Source organism: Phaseolus vulgaris, chromosome 2 (genome assembly GCF_051622355.1).
Source record: "Phaseolus vulgaris cultivar YP4 chromosome 2, ASM5162235v1, whole genome shotgun sequence".
NCBI classification, from domain to species: Eukaryota; Viridiplantae; Streptophyta; class Magnoliopsida; order Fabales; family Fabaceae; genus Phaseolus; species Phaseolus vulgaris.
In genome coordinates this window covers 29,194,033-29,215,180 of record NC_143499.1, presented here as the reverse complement: position 1 = coordinate 29,215,180, position 21,148 = coordinate 29,194,033, and the positions used below count along the sequence as shown (strand labels likewise).

Genomic DNA, 21,148 nt, shown 5'->3' with positions numbered 1-21,148 from the left:
GTTTTGGTTAAAGACTGGTAATAAGGATCCGGATAGAGTAGTAGCGAATTCCTTTTGATGTGTTTTGTCATTCCTTTCTTTTGAGGTTTGATCTAGAGGTCTGTAGAGCCTGAAGATTGTTTGTTCTCAGGTGTTAAGCAGGTTGGCCTTAACCACTTTTTTGTATAAGAGTTGGGACACCCCTGAAGTATCTGTATAAGGGTTGGGGCACCCTTGAAGTGTCTCACTTTATTTTATTTATTCTTTGATAATAAAAAAACAATTATGTTTTGATATATGTATCCCACCTTATAGTTTAAAGGTCTACTTGATGTTGTTTTCTCATGTATCTAATTCTTCTACACTTTTCTTTTGTATCACTTTCAGTTTACACTATAAGTAAAATGTATTTTAGCGACCATCAAAATCGGTTGTTAAATTGATTTACGACCGAAATAACGACCAAACAAAAGTGGTAAAAAAAACCCTAGTGCTTCTTGATTTTCTGTCTATGGCATTGTCCTCATAGTGCTTCTTCCTTTATGTCGGTCTCCCTCCATCTTATATCCCTTGTCTTTGTGACCACCACTTGACCACCTGTAATTATCGTATCTGCATCACAACAACCTTAAGCAACATCTATATATGGTCGGATTGTTCTAAACAATAGAAAACACATAACCAAAATATGTTATCAACTTAAGGAATGTAAAAAATTTAAAGGATAAAGCACCCAATCAGAGAAGGAGAAATTAAAATTTCTCATTTTCCTTTTCTTCTAAGACCAAGCTTATAGTTTTTTTTTTTTTTTTTATCGGCACCAAGCTTATAGTTGTGTCAAACTAAAGATTTCTTCTGCATCCACCTTTCCTTCTTTAAAAACCACACCATTTCTTTGATTCTAGATGCTCCAAATCATCGCTACCCAACCCCCTTTCCAATCATGGTTCCCTTTCTCATTAAGTTGAAACAAACCAAACTGAAGCAGATGGTGTTTCAGTTCATTGTGATAAATTGATTTTTTTTTATCAGTAACGAATTAATATGAATTAAAGGGATACTTCAGGGGTATCCCAACCCGTATACAAAGCTAAAAATGGTTTAAGATATAAACTATCTTAAAACCCCTCCAAAAAACAGGATCACTTAGAATCCAAACTTTGCTTCATAAAGAACTTCCCCAAAACTACCCCTGCACTCTTAAAGAGAGAATACTACCTCTATAAGATAATTAGTCACTTCCTCCACAACAGATAAGTACATTCTTTGTAACCCAAGAAATTCTTCCCAACACCGACGTACAAAGGAGAAAAAAGTGGTACAGCCCTCAAAAACCATTAATATTTGCTACCTACGGCCTCAACATCATAACAGGGATGTTGATTTTGCACTTGAACAAGCAGTCCAGCCTTACCATTTCTTTAGCTTTATGTCATTGGAATCATACTATAGAGATCATGAACAACACACAAAGCTTAAGCTCGCTAAAGCATGTCTGCAATTGGACCAGCACATAGTTCAAATACTATCTGCAAAACAACATGTCACATAGCAGAATGGCGCTACACCATCCCCCTAACCCACCATACCAGACTTAGTTCAGCATAAATCCAAGACACCTAACTAGATCATACAGCAGGTACACTAGCTACACAAGGCAATTACATTCTACACAAAGCTAGAAAACCAGTCCACACACCATCCTACACAGCAACCAAAAGCCATAAACCCTGACCAACCAGCAGCTACAAACTCCAAAAACAGGATTATATACACCCCATTCCTCACCAATAACATTGTTGAGACCTACTGCAATTCAAGGCCCCTTACTGCCTAGCTTTGGTCTTCCCCTTCAACCGTCCAGCAGCTCCATCCACAGAGAAAACCTTCACAGCAGCTTCCGCACTGCATCAAATTTGAGTCATGTATAAACCTTCCTCACCTTATGGTTGATTGTCGCACCATCTATTTATTAAACCAGAAGTGCACTTTTAGACTAAGGTATTTAACCTTAGTCCTCTTTAAACTACACTCCATCCTCCATCATCCCGACCATGCTTCCACTGCATTCATCAGCCACCTTAGCACTCAATAGAATCCAATGGCATAACTATGCACAAAGTGCTCAACTAAGAAATACATCATCAATGTATTCAATCCTACTTACATGATCTACTTCGAATCTGCTGCACCTCACCCTCCTATTTAGACTCACCTCATCTTTATTTCTTCCTCCTCTACAACCGCTTATTTAACACTACTAATGCAGTACATTGGATTCAAAACCCAGTCTGCAAAAGAGTAGTTAAAGTTGTGTGCCTTATGCTTCATCTATAACTACGATCTAAGCTAGGCCTTTTGGAATACTTCTTCCGCATCTACAACTCCTTGGTTAAACACAAATGAGTTTCTATGCTCCCATAAACACCAGACTATAGCTGCCCACACCCCTTTCCACACCAAGTTTTGTTTATTACTACTCTAGATCAAGTGAAAGCTCTCAAAATGGGTCATTAAATCATTATTTTGGACAAACAGAATTCCAATTCATCTAAAACACAAGGCCCACACACATAGAGCATATTTACACTCTAGGAAGAGGTGCTGACACAACTCTTCCTTAGATTGACACAGAGCACATACAGTAGTGTTCAATATCACGCATCTCCTACTCAAACACTCTCTAGTTGGTACTCTACCCAATAGTACTCTCCAAGTTGTGATCACCACATTAGGGAATGCCTTAATCTTCCATAGGTACTTGAAAGCATCAATATATGGACCCCTTTCAGGCTTATTTAGGCGTTCATATGCAGAAGTCACCGTAAAACACCCGGATTCATCACCTTTCCACACCTGAGTATCCTTTCCATCCTTTATTATGGTGACCCTTGAGATGTGCATACCAAGCTCGATTTCCATAAGGATCTCCCACTGAAATCTGTCACGCCTCCATCTTAAGGTCCATCTCCACACCAATTCTTCCCACACACCTACCTCTTCCACCTTTTGACCCTGGTTCAACGATAGGGAGTACATTCTAGGAAACATGGATTTGAGATTAGCATTTCCAACCCACACATTCTCCCAAAATCTTACTTTATCTCCACTCCCTAATTTTCAACCAACTTCTTCTTGAAACCACTCATCTCCTCCTCCTTCCCTACATACCTTTACTAGATCTCTCCACCACCACGATTGGAATTTAAGTGGTGTTTTAGTTACATCATGTTTCAGGCCATACTTTGAATCCAGACACTCCTTCCACCTCCCTTTTTCGTTTGAGATACAACGTCATCTCCATTTAGCCAAGAGCTCTATATTAAACTTTCGAATGTCTCTAATGCCTAGTCCTCCTTCCTCTCTTGGTTTACATAAGTTTTTCCAACTTACCCATGACATCGTTCTCTTCTCATTTCCCCAGCCCCACAGAAACATCCTTTGAATACTAATAATGCTTTTGCATACCGACTCCGGAGCTTTGAACAGAGACAGGTAGTACAGCGGTAAAGCAGTGATAACAGACTTGATTAGACAAATTCTTTCTGCCATAGATAAGAATCTTCCTTTCCACACATTATTACCCCACTCACTTTGAAACCATCAATCATACATGAAAAACCATCTTATATTCTACAAATAGGTGACAGACCACCCGTTTCCTCTACCAGATCACATAAAGGACACATAAGGGTTGGCAATGAAACACCTCCTTTGCGTTGAGAGCTTGAGGCTCATTGGACTTTGAGGAGTTTGAGGTACATAAAATTTGGATTCTTTTCTTGTAAGAGTAAGGCATTTCCTAAATGTACATTTTAATTCATTTATTCTTAGGTGTTGCATTGAGAGCTTTAGGCTCATTGGAGTTTGAGGAGTTTGAGGAGTTTGAGGTACATAGATTTTGGACTCTTAGACATTCCCTAAATGTACATTTAATTCATTTATTCTTAGGCGATAAAAAACATTTTTTGTTAGTTTTAATGAATAATTTGTTTAGATGGATTATATTGTTTAATATTTGATTAATTAAATAATTTAATATTTCAAAACATACACATTTAGTTAATAGAATAATAAATTAAATTAAATAATAAGTACATTATTATTATTTAATAATTTTAATCAAATTAAAATTAGTCTTAGGTTCAATATACATAATGCAACATGAACAAAAAATACAACGTAACATATTTATATTTGGTTGGATTGGGTCAAATTACACTACATAAAAATCATTAAACAAAAATTAATTTTAGATATAAAAAATAATTAGTTGCTATATTGGCTAAGTTATATATTATTTTAGAGACTAAAAAAGTTATTGGTGTCTAAGGAAGGAAGTTTCTATTATTAATTAAATTTATAAACTAGTTTCTAAATTTGTATCTAATAACTACCAAGATTTTAACTATCAATTAATTTATATTTAAAGTTGATAGTCAGAAATATTTGTAACTAATTTAAAAACTAATTTATAAATTTTATTAATAATAGAAATTATTTTGATACTAATAAATTTTTAAGTATCTAAAATATCATCTAATTTAATCAATATTATAGTAAAAAAAAATTATCTCTCAAATTCGTTTTTATTTGATTGTAGTACTTCAAGATTGTAGGGTGCTTCAAGACATCTGACCCAATAAATATTCTTACTAAACATAATAAAAAATATCAAGCATGAAATGGTATATAATATTATCTCTATCTTTGAAATTTTGTACATATATACACAAACTATATATATATATATATATACATATATATATATATACATATATATATATACATATTTTAAAGAAGAAACTTATTTTGTTCAATTTTAGTGTATACAAAATAAGATTTCTAAGTATATATGAATGTATATTAGATAATAATTATCAAAGTCAAACTTTAAAAAAAATCCTATATTATGAAAAGCTTATACTTATATTATTTTTTTATCAACAAAAAATAAAATTAATTAAATAAAATATTTTAGAGATATTTTAAGCTATAAAAGATGTTAGAGATTAGATAGCCTCAGTTCCTTTACATGTTTCTACCCAATCCATATAGTCATACATGTCATAAAAGTCCTCTTTTTGAAAACCTAAACAGTTTTTGTTTTTCATATCACTCGTGATTGATTGTCTAGCTTTTAAGGGTTTGCAAGTTAAGGTTAGAGTATTTAGATGTTTGTATTGTATTGTAACATGCTTGAACTAGTATATATTTATTAATTTTTTTTCTAATAAAAAAAATATCACTCATGATCTAAATAATTGGACTATTTGTATTAATTTCACATCTTGGTTACATATTTTTGGTTAAATTTGTCTGTCAAATAATTACATGTTTTATTTTATTTAAAAAATAAAAGAAATAAAAATTGAAGAATTATTGTTTACAATTTTTATCATATATTTTTAAGATCAAATTCCTATGAAAGAATGATAATCTCGATTTTTATATGCAAAACGAATTATATTATATCCGTCAAATAAAACAAAATAACTAATGAAAACTTTTTTTATTTGAAAAACTTATAACTTTTTTATCACTCACCCAAGAACTCAAGTTTTAGAGCAAATAGAATCAATTCCTCAACATGCATATGGTAAGTATTTAAGTGAAAATCTAAAGATGATACTACTATTAGTTTTTCACTAATATTTCAATTACGCTATTAACTTTGTCAAACCAACCCTGTCTAAGTTTAAATAAAGCAAATAATTTATTAAATTAAGATATTGACAACAAATTTACTATATAATAGGTAGAATTTTATTCCATTGCGCTTATAGTATTGATACATTGTATATATATTCTTAAAATACAAAGAATGTTTCTTTTCGTAAATAATATTTTTTACATATTTAAATTTAAAAATATTATACTTAATGGTTATAAATAAATGAAAAATATAGTCTGAGATGTTGGAGATCCCACATCGACTAGAGATAAGGACGTCCACTTTGTAATATGAGAATCCTTAAAGTTGGATATAATTTTTTATATGATATATTTAAAAATAAATATTTATAATAAAAAATAATTTATAATTAAATAATATAAAAAAATATTAAAATAATAATATTAAAAATTTTAATCTAGTTATATAAAAAATTGGAGGTTATATCTAAATAAATATAGTTGAACTGGATCTATGAGAATGGTGGTGACAGTGAGTAGTTAGTAACATAGTAAGCACCTTTAACGTGTCAGAGGCTTATACGGCTGGCGGCGCCATAAAAATTCTCAAAACTATTGAAGCAATACATTTTATCCTTGAATACTTCACTGTGCAAAGTATACAAACTAAAGTCACAGGTTTTATAAGTGATCCAATTTTTAATTTCCCACCCACATAGTTATCTGCCCCACTGTCTACTGCCACAAACCTGCTTATACCTTTCACCCAGAAACTGCTTTTTCTGCTTATAAAATGGAAACCCAGCGCCACACCATTCTTCCCTTGCACCATCTTCAATAGAGTTCACAACCAAGTAAGAATCATTTCATTCTCTCATCACAGCTTTACTGAACTTTGTGTGTATCTTCACTTTTTCTATTCACATAACTATATGCAATTAGATAATTACTTCAGAAACCCTAAAGTGGGAAGTGAAAGCTAGAATGGGAAGGGGCAAGATTGTGATTGAAAGGATCGACAATTCCACCAGCCGGCAAGTGACTTTCTCAAAGAGGAGAAAGGGATTGATCAAGAAAGCCAAAGAGCTTGCAATCCTCTGTGATGCACAAGTTGGCCTTCTGATATTCTCCAGCACGGGGAAGCTTTACGAGTATGCCAGCACCAGGTTTGATCACCATCACCTTTTTTAATTAATTGCAGTAAAACCATGGGTATTTATGTGCTTACGTACTGCTCCCACTCTTTCTTTGCTGCCATAGTAGTTTGATACATAAATATGCTTATTATACGAATAGATCGGGACCAAAAAGTTTATCTGTTGTCTGGACCTTAATTAAATCTCTATTTGATTGACTTCCATGTATTTTAGGTCTCACTTAACCTATAAATCTCTCTATCTTGAAGAACATAATGCAAAAAAGATAAATAAATGCATGGCTACAAGTTAAGGCATGGGGTTGATACATATAGTAAGAGAATCTTGTCTAATCATGCAATTATATATCTGCACAATTACTACAATTACAGGATTATTATTCGGATGCTAGACAGTCCTAAATGGACATGTGTATTCATATTTTTTCCACCCAAAATGTCATATGAACTAACAGCACTTTTCTCAAGTTTCTGACAATGGATTTTAAAGCTGATGATGGATCAGAATTTAACCTGCCAGAGATTGTAGGATATTGGGAGAGTATCATCTTGGAAACATAATAAATCTGTGTTCATTATGCTGAAGTCAATAATGAAAAGAGTTGTAGTTTGAATATGATAATATTTTTAAGGGAAAATAGATATCCTTAATTAACCCAAAAAAATAAAACTTATCCTTAAAGCTCATGAGGATGTAACTTCATATCTCTGAATCCAAAAGGTTCCTGTTTGCTCATCCAAAGGCAGAGACCCCGGAAAAGATAAGTATATTATATTTGTGTGGACACCTCAAATGCTATTTGACACTTATTGTGAAGAGATAAGAAGAGGGAAAAAAAAGTGTAGGTATGATACATGATATAACATGACAGGAAGTGGGAAAGTGGGAGATAGAGATAGATGATAAGTATTAAGTAGGTATTTGGAAAATGGTATATTGAAAAAAAGTCTCAGCTCCATGACCTATATTATCTTCAACATTAATATATATATTCTTGAGTCTCATCAATCCAACCTAGCTATTTTTCTCAGAAAGTATTGGAAATTCTGTATACCACAGCAATTTCTTTAGCTGTTAAGGGAAATGGTCATCTGAACGTAATCATTGGCCAATAGAGCTGTAACCCAAAGATTGGTTTTGAATATGATGCATCTTTTACTTATGATGTCCCATCAAACTAGTCATTTCTAATTTTAGAAGGTTACATATAAAAGTATATGTTCAAAACGATTTTAGCTGATACCATGCCTTGGATCAGTCGATGTCAATATCATTCAGGATGTGGATGTGATAGGTAGCAGCACATTTGGTAGCATGTCCCCTCCCATAAGCAAATGATCAAGTCCCATTTAGGATCCCTATCATTGGCAAATGCATGAACCAGATAAAGTGATGTCACCACTAATTTTGATATAGACAACCTTATCAGATAATTAAAACCTAGCCATATAACCAACTTTTGGTACATTGCCATTATTATTATTTTGGTTTCTTTTATATATATATTTGACCAAGTGGGAATGAGCAGTGTTTTACAATGATCTTGCATTCTTGTTTCCTAGTCTTAGAGCATGCATTGAACCTTTCGCTTTCAACTATAGTTCTAACGTCATGTAAAATAAGGATGCGTTGTGGATAGTTTTTTTTTAAAAAAGATTAACTTTATATAATGTATTTTTTTTTTCTAAAAAAACAGTTTTCTAGATCCAAAAAACTTTGCTATTCCTTTTTTTTTCTAATTTCTTTATAGAATTATATATATTTTTAATCACTGTACTTTTAGGTTAAATTTGATTTAGTCTCTTGTCGAAACTGTACATTAATTGTTTTCTTATACTTTGGAAAATCTTAAAAGATCATTTTAAGCAAACTGTATTAGCTTGTTTGTCAGTAGTAAATGGATTTCAAAAATGGGTTTGACTTTGACTATTTGTGTCAATACGAAAGTTTAACCGGTGAAATGATTCGAGTACGGTAGGAATTTTGTATAAGGCTTAGAATATTCTTGAAATGCTCCATTTTATTTATTTAGTTCTTTATTGATAAAAATATTTAAAAAATATGTTATAATTAATATTTTTTTTATACTTAGCTCTAATTTTTTAGATGAAATAAAAAAAATTCCTATAAAAAATGTTTACAATATTTTAAAAATATATTATAATTAATATTTTTTTGTTTATATTACAAAAATACATTATAATAAATATTATATATAAACTAATTTATATAAATTCTTATATATAATTTGTATAAATTTTTATTTTGAACTTGTACATAAATTAGTGCTAATTTATAAATAAGTTTTTTTCTTCTTTTAGAAGCATTTGTGGTAAAATATTTTTAGAATATAATATTTGTTTCATTTAGTGCATTCCCAAATTTGAAGAAAATAAAATTTAGATTGAGAAGATAAATTATTCATAATACTTTCTAGAAAAAGTACATTTTTGATTTTTTTTAAACTTGTAAGTGATCTATACTTTCAAATTGATAAATCTAGTTTAAATATAAACAAAGATATTAATTATAACATACTTTTTAAATAGTTTTATATATAAAAAATTAAAGTAAATATATTTTTAGTCCTTGAACTTTTATGATGAGGTAAACAAATAATCAAAGTCATATTTCTTATAACTCTTTTTTCCACGTGACAAACAAAACTATTGTCATATGTTTATGAACATCTCTTCCAAATTTCTAAAGTACAAAGAAACAATTAGGCTTCCAATTTCACCTAAAAGTAAATGGATTAAAAACATAGTTAACTCTTCTTTTTAAATATGTATTTTTTAACATATTTTTTAATTAAAAAATATTTATTCTTTTAAGTTAACCATCAATCATATTAACACAAATTAATATTAGCACTACAAAAAAATCATGAAATAGAAACCAATTTTTAGAGACCAAAATAATTAGTTGCAAAAGTAACTAAATTAGATACCATTTTAGAAACTAAAAAAAATTGGTTTCTAAATTAGTTTATATTATTGTTAAATAGTTTATAAATTGGTATCTAATTAGCAATTAAGGTTTTTGCTACCAAATTTAGAAACTAAATAATTGATAGTTAAAACTTTGGTTGCTAATTAGATACCAATTTAGAAACTATTTAACAATAATATAAACTAATTTAGAAACCAAATTTTTTTTAGTTTCTAAAATGATTTCTAATTTAGTTACTATTGCAACTAATTATTTTGGTATCTAAAAATTGGTTTCTATTTCATGATTTTCTTATAGTGTTTATTTGTTCATAAGCGAATAATATTAAACTAATTGATGAAAAAAACCTAATTTATTTAAAAAAAATTGTATTTGAATGTCTCGCAAAAATTATAGATGTGTAATAAATTGTTATCTTAACGTCACTATATGTTATACCTCAACTAACGTTGTTTTTTTTAAATAAATGTCAATTCAAAACAAATATAAATAAATGTCAACACGGAAAAGGTTGAGAGATTAAGACCAACAAATTTTTATTAGATATTAAAATCAAAATTTTGAAAATGTTTAAGAATAAAAAGATAGTGAATCACATTTTAATTATTAATTAAACTTTATTAAATTGCAAAGCTAGTTCTAGTTAACTTTAAGGATCCATGCATACCATTAATATGACTAACTGTCTTTATTATACTTTTTTTTTTAAAAAGTTAAAACCTAATACAAAACAATATATTGAAAACAAAACTATTTCTTTAAAAATAACCATGTTTTTTTAAACTTCTCACTGAAAGTTTTAAGAGATTACTACTTTTTAAAAAATAAACTATTCAAATTGATTATATTGTGCTTTATTATTCGAAATTAATTTTTAAAAAAACCTTTAACCATAATTACGCAATAATACTATAATTATATGTGTATGACTTGGCAGCCTGCTGCAAGAACAAAAACCTTTTGGTTCGAATTTCATAACTAGACAGTGGAGGGAATCCCTAAATTTTATTTTATCCATAGTTGTGTAGATATAGTACTTCTCATTAAAAACGGTTCAATTAATTTCAATTCGAACCTATAACAAAATGAAACTTAGTCTAAATCGAGATAAACCAAGTAACTGATAATTTAAAAATATAAAGTGTTTAGTATGTAAACTCTTTCCTTGTGACCTAGCTCAATAAGTGAAGAAAAATATGTTGCTTGTGAAGCGAAATTATTTCATTTCATGTGTTATTATTATATACAATGTTTGGATTTTTACTTAAAATTTGAAGAGATATATGAAATCTTAGTTATCTCTAATAGGATAAAAGAATTGCTTCACTTTTGTTAGGTTGGGGCCAAAATCGCATCTTAAACAATCTTGTCACAAGTATAATTTCACATTTAAAAAAAATCAAGAAAGCCTAATTAAAATTAAGAGAAATTGAATTGTAATTATGTGAGATATGCTTGGAGTACATTAATAGACGGATAAAGAAAACTACAATAAGAAATTTGGTGCAATGCAGAGTGGATGCACATGGAAAAATAACAAAATGAATGAAAAAAAATAAAAAAAAATATATATATATATATATATATATATTATCAACTAAGAATAAATTAATTAATTGAGTTATTTAAGGAATACATCAACCTTATATAATAAAAAAGACTGAAGCAAGAGACCTCAACACCTCAAAAACTCATCAAGCACATGAGTGTCAACCTCCAAATGGTTGCCAAAAGGGAGTGACAAACCCGCAGCCAAAAAAACAATGAAAGTCCTGCCCTTATTTGAGGGACTAGCTATTCCTTACAACAAAAACCAAAAGTTTGATCCTAATTCTGCACTCCCTACCCAGTTCCAGCAGTGACATAAACTCAATGTAGTGTAAGCATATGATAAATGTAAAAATGATTGTGTGAAACTGTGAATTGTGAATGCAACAAAAGTCTTAAATGTACATTATTTTCCCTAAAAGAAGGTTTAGGTTATTATTTTACCTTAGTCTCAATTAAAGAATTTGTTCTAGCGTGTCCAAAAAATATGTATTACTTAGATGTCAAAATTAAAGATAAATTTATAAAAACCTTATGTCTTTAATCTAGTACTAGTGGAAACATAGGCACAAATGCGCATGTGTATTGATTTTTTTCTCTTTTACTCAATTTTTATAATAATAGAAATTTAATATACATACAGAAATAATTTTAAATGAGTCAAAATTGAAAAACAAAAAATAAAAATGGAGGTTATTTTATTCAATAGATAAGATTTTGTGTGGAAATGTGTGAGAGTATGTTCTCTATTTCCTCCTGTTGTTGTCTTAAAATAAGGAATTAAGGAAAGAGTGAGAAGTCATATAAAAACTGTACATTAATATTAATTTTAAAATAATTTTATTTTTTAAATAATTCATATAAAATGACAAAATACTCCATTGTATTAATAAAATGAGATATATTAAAATTGAAAGAAAATTGTATAAAAAAAACAGTTATAATGAGGAATCCCCTTTATATATAGGTATAGATGACAAATCAACACAACTACAATATATATATATATATATGATAACTCCAATAATGTTAATGGATATGAATTCAAAATATTGACACTAAAAAAAACTATTTTTGTTTTCTTACTATAATGTGTCAACAAATATATATGAATTAGAGTCAAAATTGATGTTAAGTTATAAATATCTTATTTTTCTAATCTACCTTAGGACAATATAATAATCAACCTTTGAGTTAAACACAAATAATATTTTAGATTCAATAACCCTAATATTGTTAACGAACTTGATATTATAACATTATGTTAAAAGAAAAACTTAACTCCCTCATTATTCATTGTTTTTTTTAACTATGAGACATATTATAGTATATGCAGACAGATTTGTATCACTTAGAATTAAGACTAAAGGTATCCTATAAACACCCTATCTTTAATTCACGAAAAGATATTTGTATATGAAAGCTTTAGATATAGCAAGTTTCAAATGTTAATAAACATAAAATGAGATAATGCTAACCATTTGTTATCTTTAATCTCAACATGAAAATATTTTAGAACACTAAAAACTTCACATCACTTAATTTGTCTTATGGCCAAAATATGTGTTTTATAATCACCTTTTGATGATTATACTCGTGCATGAGCATAGTTTGAGATAAATATTAAACATATTGGCAATGTTTAAAAAGTCTAAAGCAACCTGATAAATAAAAAGTGATAGATAGTAAAAGTCACGAGAATTTATGAGCGGAGAACTATATCTTTAGATTATTTGATAAGTTTTGTAAGTGAAAAGAAAACTACTATAAGATATAACCCATAACAAAAATGATGTATCACAACTAAAAAGCTAAATTCTTAAAAAAAAATATCAGCAATAAACATAAATAATATATACAAATGAATCATTTTAGGAGTGATAAATTCATTTACAAAGAAACAAAGACACCATAACAACATAATATCTTTCAGACAACTGCTCAAAATACTAACCCTGCCAAAAAACAAATTGCAACACCAAACTAAAGTGAATAAAGACAGACTAGAGGATCAACCAGTCAGAAAAAAGAAAAACAAACAGGGGATATTTATAAGAGAACCAAGACTAAACATTTAATTGAGCCAAAAAAAATATCTCGAAATAATTCAAAACTTCACCTTTAAAAATAATCTTATTCCTATGACTCCAAATCTCACTAACCACCTCAATCCAAATATTCTTCATCCCTAATAAGATCGACTTTGGAGCATTACACAACCGGAACTGCAGAAAATGAGAGTGAACATGAATGGGGACAACCAACGAAATGCCTAATCATGCACAACAAATATTCCACACCATCCAGGATATTCTACACTAAAAAAAAATGATTTAAATCCTCCTCTTTAACCCCACAGAACCAGCACAAAACACTTCCAATCACAATCCCACGTCTATGTAAATTGACTTTAGTAGCAATCCTATTTTCCAGCACCCTCGAAGTGGTAACCTAAGCTGAAACCAAAGCCTTAGTTCTCCAAAACAAATTAAACATCCTCGACCCGTCACCCTCATGGACACCTCAAAAAAACCCATAAGCCAAATTAACTTAGAATACCTAACTTTCTTCTATCCAGGGCACGAGTAGTGCACTCACTACCAAATACTTCAAATGAAATGGTCAGGACCCAAAAATTTGTTTTTCCACGGAGCAATTAATGCAATAGGTTATTTACTAAATAATATACCATAAAATTAAGGAAGTGTCTTTAAAATTAAGGTAAGCAAGAGACTTTATTTGAATCTTGGACAAACAAAAATTTTCAAAAGACTAGAACTTTTAAATAAAGAACAAATATGGGCAAGATGTGTCTTTAATGTTTATTTTTTTTAAGATACTTTATTTATATAAATATTTATTAATTTTAGTAATGATTAATTTTAACAAAATTTAAGAAGTAAACTTCAAGTTTGAATAAATCTTATATAACCACCCATTTATATGCTTCTTATCTTCAATATTTCTAATATCATATTAAAAATTAAACTTAATCTTATAAAATCAACTTATAAAATTATATTTACACTCATATCAATGTGAGATCTCTAATGATTGATATTAAAAAAAACCCAACCTTTGTTAAAATATGCTCTATTAATCACTCATTCTCCAAAATCTAAATCTTAAAATTCAACTCTACTCATTAACTATAGTTGCACATTTGAAGATTAAGATGGTTAACGTCCAAATGTCGTATATATTCTCAGAGAACTTAGTGTGTAGTACACTTTCTATAACTATTATTCAGAACAATTCAACGGCAATTTAGCAAAATTTAAAAACAACAATCATCTCCATCAGAGTCCATGAATTTTTTTATCAATAAAAAAACAATTAAATAGAGGAACATGAATACTTTACGCGTACTTCAATGCTCATACAATTAGATAAAGAAGCTATCTAAACCTTCAATTTATGTCCACAGAAGCAAAGGTAAGCAAATTGTGTACATATTATTATATGCTCTATATATACAATGAAATTTGCAGCAACAGTGGACATCCAAAAAAACTAAACAAACACCCTTGCAATGCTGTTATATGATGAGCACAAATCTGCAAAAATGACATTCTCACACCCTATTGCTATGTATTATATTCAGTACTGCATCATTGTCATTTGCCTCTTCTGTTTCACTCTAATACAGCACTACATAAGCTGTTGTTGGGTGATTCAAGAGACAGTACAAAATATTCCCTGAAACTAACATATTGTTCTATACTCTCAACAAGTGCACCCACTTGTTTCCTTGGGCTTCTTCCTGTCTTGTTATATACAGAAGATTGTTTCAAAAAATCTGAAAATTAAAATCAACTTCTGCGTTATAAACTAATTAAACACTTATTCTTTCTTATTTTCCTCTCTTAATAAGGCTTAAAAGAAAAGTTTCCTCCTAACATAACATGATGAGCTCATAAAAAAATATATTAACCACATGCAAATGTTTAAGCTGATAAAAAATTTATTAACCATATGCAAGTAGAACTGCACCAAGATTGAATTGGAGCCAATTAGTAAAACTAGAAACAGGTTCAGTGCATGACCGAGAGTTCTTTGCAAAAGCATTTCACAATGTAACGAATCCACAAGTTATCTTTTAGCAAGTCACGTTTTTTAAGAAGAAATAGCAGAGAGATGCAGATTATGCTATATATAAAAGTCACATCACCTCTAATTCAAAATTTAAAACAATATGTGAGTTTTGTTGACTTCAATCCTCAATTTGGATGGCAGTACACTTAACCTTTATTATTTATTATATTGATACTTTACTATTTCTCATGGAACCCAATTTATTGGTAGGTATATCTTTTGGTGGTTTGATGTGATTTGTTTTCGTTATGTCTTCTGATACATCTTTTCTTTATCAGTGGAATTCTTAATTTTGTGTACAAAATAAAAAAAATGGAAAGATTTTTTTGTTACCAGCGTGAAATCTATGATTGAGAGATACAATACATGCAAAGAAGAACAACACCATCTGATAAATCCAGAATCCGAAGTCAAGGTATGTTCCTGCTAATCACTCTTCAGAATTCCCTTACCCTTTTCAGGCACAAATAACAACTATAAGCAAGATGTATTTCAAATATCACTTATGTGTTTGTTGTTGTTACTCGTGTATTCATTGAACAGTTCCATTATGTACGAAGTAATCTCCAATATGAAAAATTTTTCACCGGACCTCAAAATCGAACTGTACATGGTTCTGTTCTTACATTTTAAGAGAAATATCAAACCCCTCTCCTGTAAATGAAATAATCATACTTTGGCCAATCTCTCCTTTGTAACAAAACAGTGACAAAATTGTTCATTTTATTTCTCATAGCTCCTGGATTTCTCATTGATCAAATTTTTCAATTGCATACTAAGCATGCAAACAACACAAACTGTTATAGCTGCATGATCCATAAACCTTATGATCAACACAGAGAACAGTGATTCAAAAATAACTTACATAGAACAACCTAAAAATGAATGAACAAACTTGTGATTATTACATAACAATTAGTTCAACCTCCTTGCATATAATCACAACTACAAATCTATATGGGATCACACCTAGCAATCATTGTAAGTATCACAGACTGTGAAATGAGATTAAAGAGCTTAAAAGTGTTTTTGAATAAAAATAAATAAATATTTACAAAGTTAAAATGTCAAAGCCAATGAGTGTAGTTTTTGCAAGCAAACAAGGGTCTGCAAAACGAGGAGCTTATGGTCATCATCAAATTGATAGAATGTAATTTTTTTTAAAGTAAAAGTGATTTCTTAAACTTGGAAAGGAATTTTGTGCAAAAAGTATAAACCATTTCTTCTACAAATATGCTTTCTACAAATATGCTTTCTACAAATATGCTTTGAAGACAATATGTTTGAAGATCTCACGTCGACTAAAAATAAAAAGTCGACTAAAAATAAAAATATTTCATAATATATTAGTGTATACAAATCTCATCTCATAAGACAATTTTATAAGATTGCGTTAGGTTTAAAGTTCACCTTTTAAAATGTTATTTAAAGTTTATGTTAATAAAAATTTGTTAAGGTCATCATTTATCAGATTACTAATAAATTTCATTGTATATTAGTGGATTGTTGAGTTGGACTTAAAATCAACTTTTTTTTAATACAATAAACTGTGAATTTGTGGATTGTTTTTTCTTATAAATTTGTGGATTGTTTTTTCTTATATATTGTTTGTATTACCCATTTCTACTCCAAGTCACACTTGAGTTTCGAATATCTAATTACTAGAATATATTCAAGCATTAAGCCAAGTTGTGTTATAATATTTATAATTGGAGATGCCATATAGTATAACGAGTTGTATTCTTAAATAAAGAAAAAATTATTTCCAGTTCAAATCATTGTCGTGTTGATCTTAGTTTAACTTTATTTTCGTTGAGTAACAATGCTAAACTATTGTCACTTATTTCAGTTAATGATATCAATTACAGATCTAAAGTTTCAGACTTGATGAACTACTTGTAGATCTTCAATAATAGTTATACAAATTAATCACGTGAAATTAAGCATATATAAAAGCAGAATAGAAGTTTCCAGCCTTTAACTCTAGAATTAAAACCGTATATTTGATAAAATGGTCCTTATGCACCCAAGAACCTGTTTGGGATGAAAAAATTGGAAATAGGTGAGGAAGGATTGGAGACAGAATTTTGAAACAGAGGAAGGTATAGGATAAAATTCATCCCTTATTCCCTTTCAAATACAAATTATTTTATTTCCTCCAAATTGGAGGAAAAAGGAAAGGGATACCACCACAGTCTCCTATAGGGAGTTAAATAATAACAAGGCTTTTTAAACTAAAGTTCTATGTTGCAGTTAGATTTTCATGTTTTACTGTGTTTGTTAATTTTGGGAAACTATATATGCAAGATTAGTAATTTTGACTTTTTCCTGTAGTGGATATTACTGTCGTAGTTTTCTCTATTTAAGACAACTTCATTTCTTAGGGATATGAAGGCACTGTAAAAGCAACACCTGACAAACTCTTTCAGCCTTTTGCTTGATATTTATAAATATATTGTGAGTAGTCTTACAGCATTCCCTGTATATGGCTCTATATTTGATTCTAAATATGACTATCAACCACTAAACATAGTGATTTCATATCCATTATGGGGCATGTTGAAGCATTTGTTTTGGACTTAAGTAAAAAATGATGACAAAACATACCTTGCATTTCTTTTCCCTCAGAATTACTTACGTATACCATTTTACTTGATTTTTGATAGTTTTGGCAGAGGGAGGCAGAGATTCTAAGGCAACAACTACAGATCCTACAAGAAAACCATCGGTACAACCTTTCTAAATTTAGTTAGCAATTCTTTACATGAGTGGAACTTATAAGCCTAAGATTGAATTATATAAGTGACGACCTGTAGATTGAAATCCTCTACTAATGTATCAGCGAGTTTATAGATCACAAAATGCACAAGAAGATCCAAGAAATGAAAATGTAGACTCTTCTAGAAAATAAAACATCATGACGCATGACCTACTATGAAGAAACATAGACTTAAATATTTGAATATGCACAAAATACTTTCTTGCTCTTAATCACTCACACAAGTAGTTCTTTTTTTTCAGAATAACATGAAAAATAGTCCATGAAGAAGCAGCACTCACTTTTATCTCCATCTTAGACTACTTACAATAAACATTAATACTATGTCTCACCAGGTACAATCCATAAAGAAGGTTGTGGCAGAAGTGATGACCTTCTTACTTTACTTTTTCTTCTCTAAATTAAATCAAGGAAACTTCCATGTCAATCCTGGGATTATGTACACAGTACAATTGAATACAAATCCAACTGCATGGCTCATTATCAATCACACACTACTTTAATACACCACATAAACTCCAAAATAGTAAAATGAAAAAATATTTTTCATTTTTTCTAATAGCAGATAAACCAACGGATTCACACATCTCATTAAGAGCCCCATGCATAAGAGCACTAACATTTTCAAGATACAGGCAATTGATGGGAGAACAACTTTATGGTCTGAGTGTCAAAAACCTACAAGATCTAGAGAATCAACTGGAAATGAGCCTCCAAGGTGTCCGTATAAAAAAGGTGAGATGCTTTTTAAATTCACATGAGAATGAATGGAATGGAAGTAAATTTGCTTGCTTGATTAATCTCATTAAGGACCAAATCAATTAACAAGTTTAGTCAAATTCTGCAGGAACAAATTCTAAAAGATGAAATCCAAGAGCTGAACCGAAAGGTCTTTCTGAGAAATAACTTTTGTTATTCGTCTCATAACTTGTATAACATTGACTGATCTTTACATTTTTCTTTTCACATACAGGGAAACCTTATCTTCCAGGAAAATGTGGAACTGTACAAGAAGGTAAACCTCATTCACCAATACCACACACTAATATGCATAAAAGTGGTGATACTTTAACATTGACACAGATGCTTAATAATGAGGCCTGATGTCCCAGGTCTATGGTACAACCGATACAGCGACAACAAGCAGAAATGCATTTGATCCACTTCCATATGGTATGCATGTAGGAGGGCATTCACAAGAATTAGTCCAACTTCAGTTATGCCAGCCTGAACAAGAAGCTTATGACACATCCGACACTGCCACAAAATAATGGTCAAGTCTAATTTGTTCTAATATATTAGTAATGCGTTTGGAAAAAGAAAGATATATAATGATATTGCAGCTCAATAATGAATCACGCAACTCCAAAGAAGTGAAGAGTTATAGGCCTAGGGGATGAATGTTACTCACTTTACTTTCCTCAGAGAATACCTGAAGAGAACAATGCACTCCCTGATATTGTATTGGTTATATAAAATCTAATAGCAAAATGACATTTGCTTGTAAATCTTCATATGAAAAGAAATCTTGAATAACACAGCATGGACATAAATTTTTCCTTCTTTAACCAGTTGTTGTTGGAGGAGTAAACCATAGAATATATGATATCCAACACAAAAATTCTCTGTTAACCATACAAAAACACAGAATAAAATACTAAGTTGTGCTACTTATTAGTTTTATATATCTCATATACATAGAAAGAAACCATAAATAGAAGAAGAGGAAGAAAAGAATTCAAGATAGCACTATATTTTATTAATCAAATAATTGTTACACACCTATTCATATTATTGAGTATTCTACACTTATTCATATTATTGAGTATTCTATTTATAGAGTAAAAAAAAAATAACAAGTGCAATTACAATTCATAAAGCAGATATAACTGAAAAACTAAAATATTCATATGAGATCAGATTTATCATCTAATAGCGCCTCACAAGTTGAAGCATGTATATCTTTTATGTTCGGTTTGGATAAGTTGTCATGAAATAACTGATGATGCAAAGATTTGGTCAACTTATTAGCCATTTGATTAGAAGAAGAAACAAGAATGAAATGAATGAAGCCTTCTTGAAATTTAGTCTAAACGAAATGACAATTGATTTCAATATGTTTTTCTCTCTCGTAAAATGTGAGATTCTTTGTTATGCATATAGCAGATTTATTGTCACAATAAACGACAAAAGATTCAAAAATATTAGTATGAAAATCATGACATAAATATTGTAACCACCGAAGTTCACATACAAATGAAGTTAGTGTTTTGTATTTTGTCTCTAAAGAAGACTTCGACATTGTAGACTGCTTTTTAGACTTCCATTAAATTAGAAAGTTTATCATAAACACACTATAACCAATGATAGACCTTCTAAAATCAATCCAAGTTCCCCAATCAAAATTAGAAAAAACTTTGATAATAATTTGATTATTACTGGAAAAGAATAGATCAAGACTAGAACATCCTTTCAAATGTTATAATATATTAGGAGTTGTTGTCATATGATGTTCTCATGGATTTGAAACAAATTGACTTAGCTTATGAACCACAAAACTAATATTAGGCCTAGTGGGAGAAGTGATAGATTTGCAAGCCAAATCATTTATCAAAAAGAAAATCTATACGGAATTTTCATTGATCGAAAACAATACCAGAAGGTGAACGACTTATTTCTAATTCCAATAAATAGTAAAGAGTACCAAGGTCTTTAATACTAAATGAGTTATAATATGAGTTTTAACACGTTGAATTTCTTAAATATTATTGTCGACCAACATAATGTCATCAAATATATCAACAGAAATAAAGAATGAACCTGCACTTTGAACATAACCAAGTTGTATTACAAATTGATTTCTCAAAATACTCAAACCTTCCATTTGGATATATCCTTTAACAATCAAATGAGTCTTGTATGAATACATAAGATTTTTTTTATTTAATATTTGTAAAAGAAAAATCAATGATATCCAATATTGTTTTCAGTATGTCTACAATTA

The 21,148-nt window shown here is 29.7% G+C and overlaps 2 protein-coding genes across 4 annotated transcripts; one reads left to right on the top strand and one right to left on the bottom strand.

The window, feature by feature from the left end:
• Nucleotides 1-1,463: 1,463 nt before the first annotated feature.
• On the bottom strand, nt 1,464-3,531 carry LOC150029095 (uncharacterized). The gene is made up of 3 exons (XM_090297933.1): nt 3,373-3,531; nt 2,623-2,994; nt 1,464-1,508 (listed from the first exon to the last, which is right to left on the bottom strand). Exons 1-3 carry the CDS (start codon nt 3,529-3,531, stop codon nt 1,464-1,466), a joined length of 576 nt encoding a protein of 191 aa, XP_090154059.1.
• Nucleotides 3,532-6,168: 2,637 nt separating this feature from the next.
• Nucleotides 6,169-19,714, top strand: LOC137811289 (MADS-box transcription factor 23). 3 transcript variants are annotated; one of them, XM_068612977.2, is made up of 8 exons: nt 6,169-6,467; nt 6,569-6,779; nt 15,702-15,780; nt 18,032-18,093; nt 18,780-18,879; nt 18,992-19,033; nt 19,118-19,159; nt 19,257-19,714. In XM_068612977.2, exons 2-8 carry the CDS (start codon nt 6,598-6,600, stop codon nt 19,413-19,415), a joined length of 666 nt encoding a protein of 221 aa, XP_068469078.1. In that variant the 5' UTR covers nt 6,169-6,467; nt 6,569-6,597; the 3' UTR covers nt 19,416-19,714. The 3 variants fall into 3 exon arrangements, with proteins under 3 accessions (XP_068469078.1, XP_068469079.1, XP_090154645.1); XM_068612978.2 differs by having other exon boundaries at nt 6,303-6,467; nt 6,556-6,779; XM_090298519.1 differs by lacking the exons at nt 6,169-6,467; nt 6,569-6,779; nt 15,702-15,780 and adding an exon at nt 18,387-18,479 and having other exon boundaries at nt 18,076-18,093.
• The last annotated feature ends 1,434 nt before the right edge of the window (nt 19,715-21,148 follow it).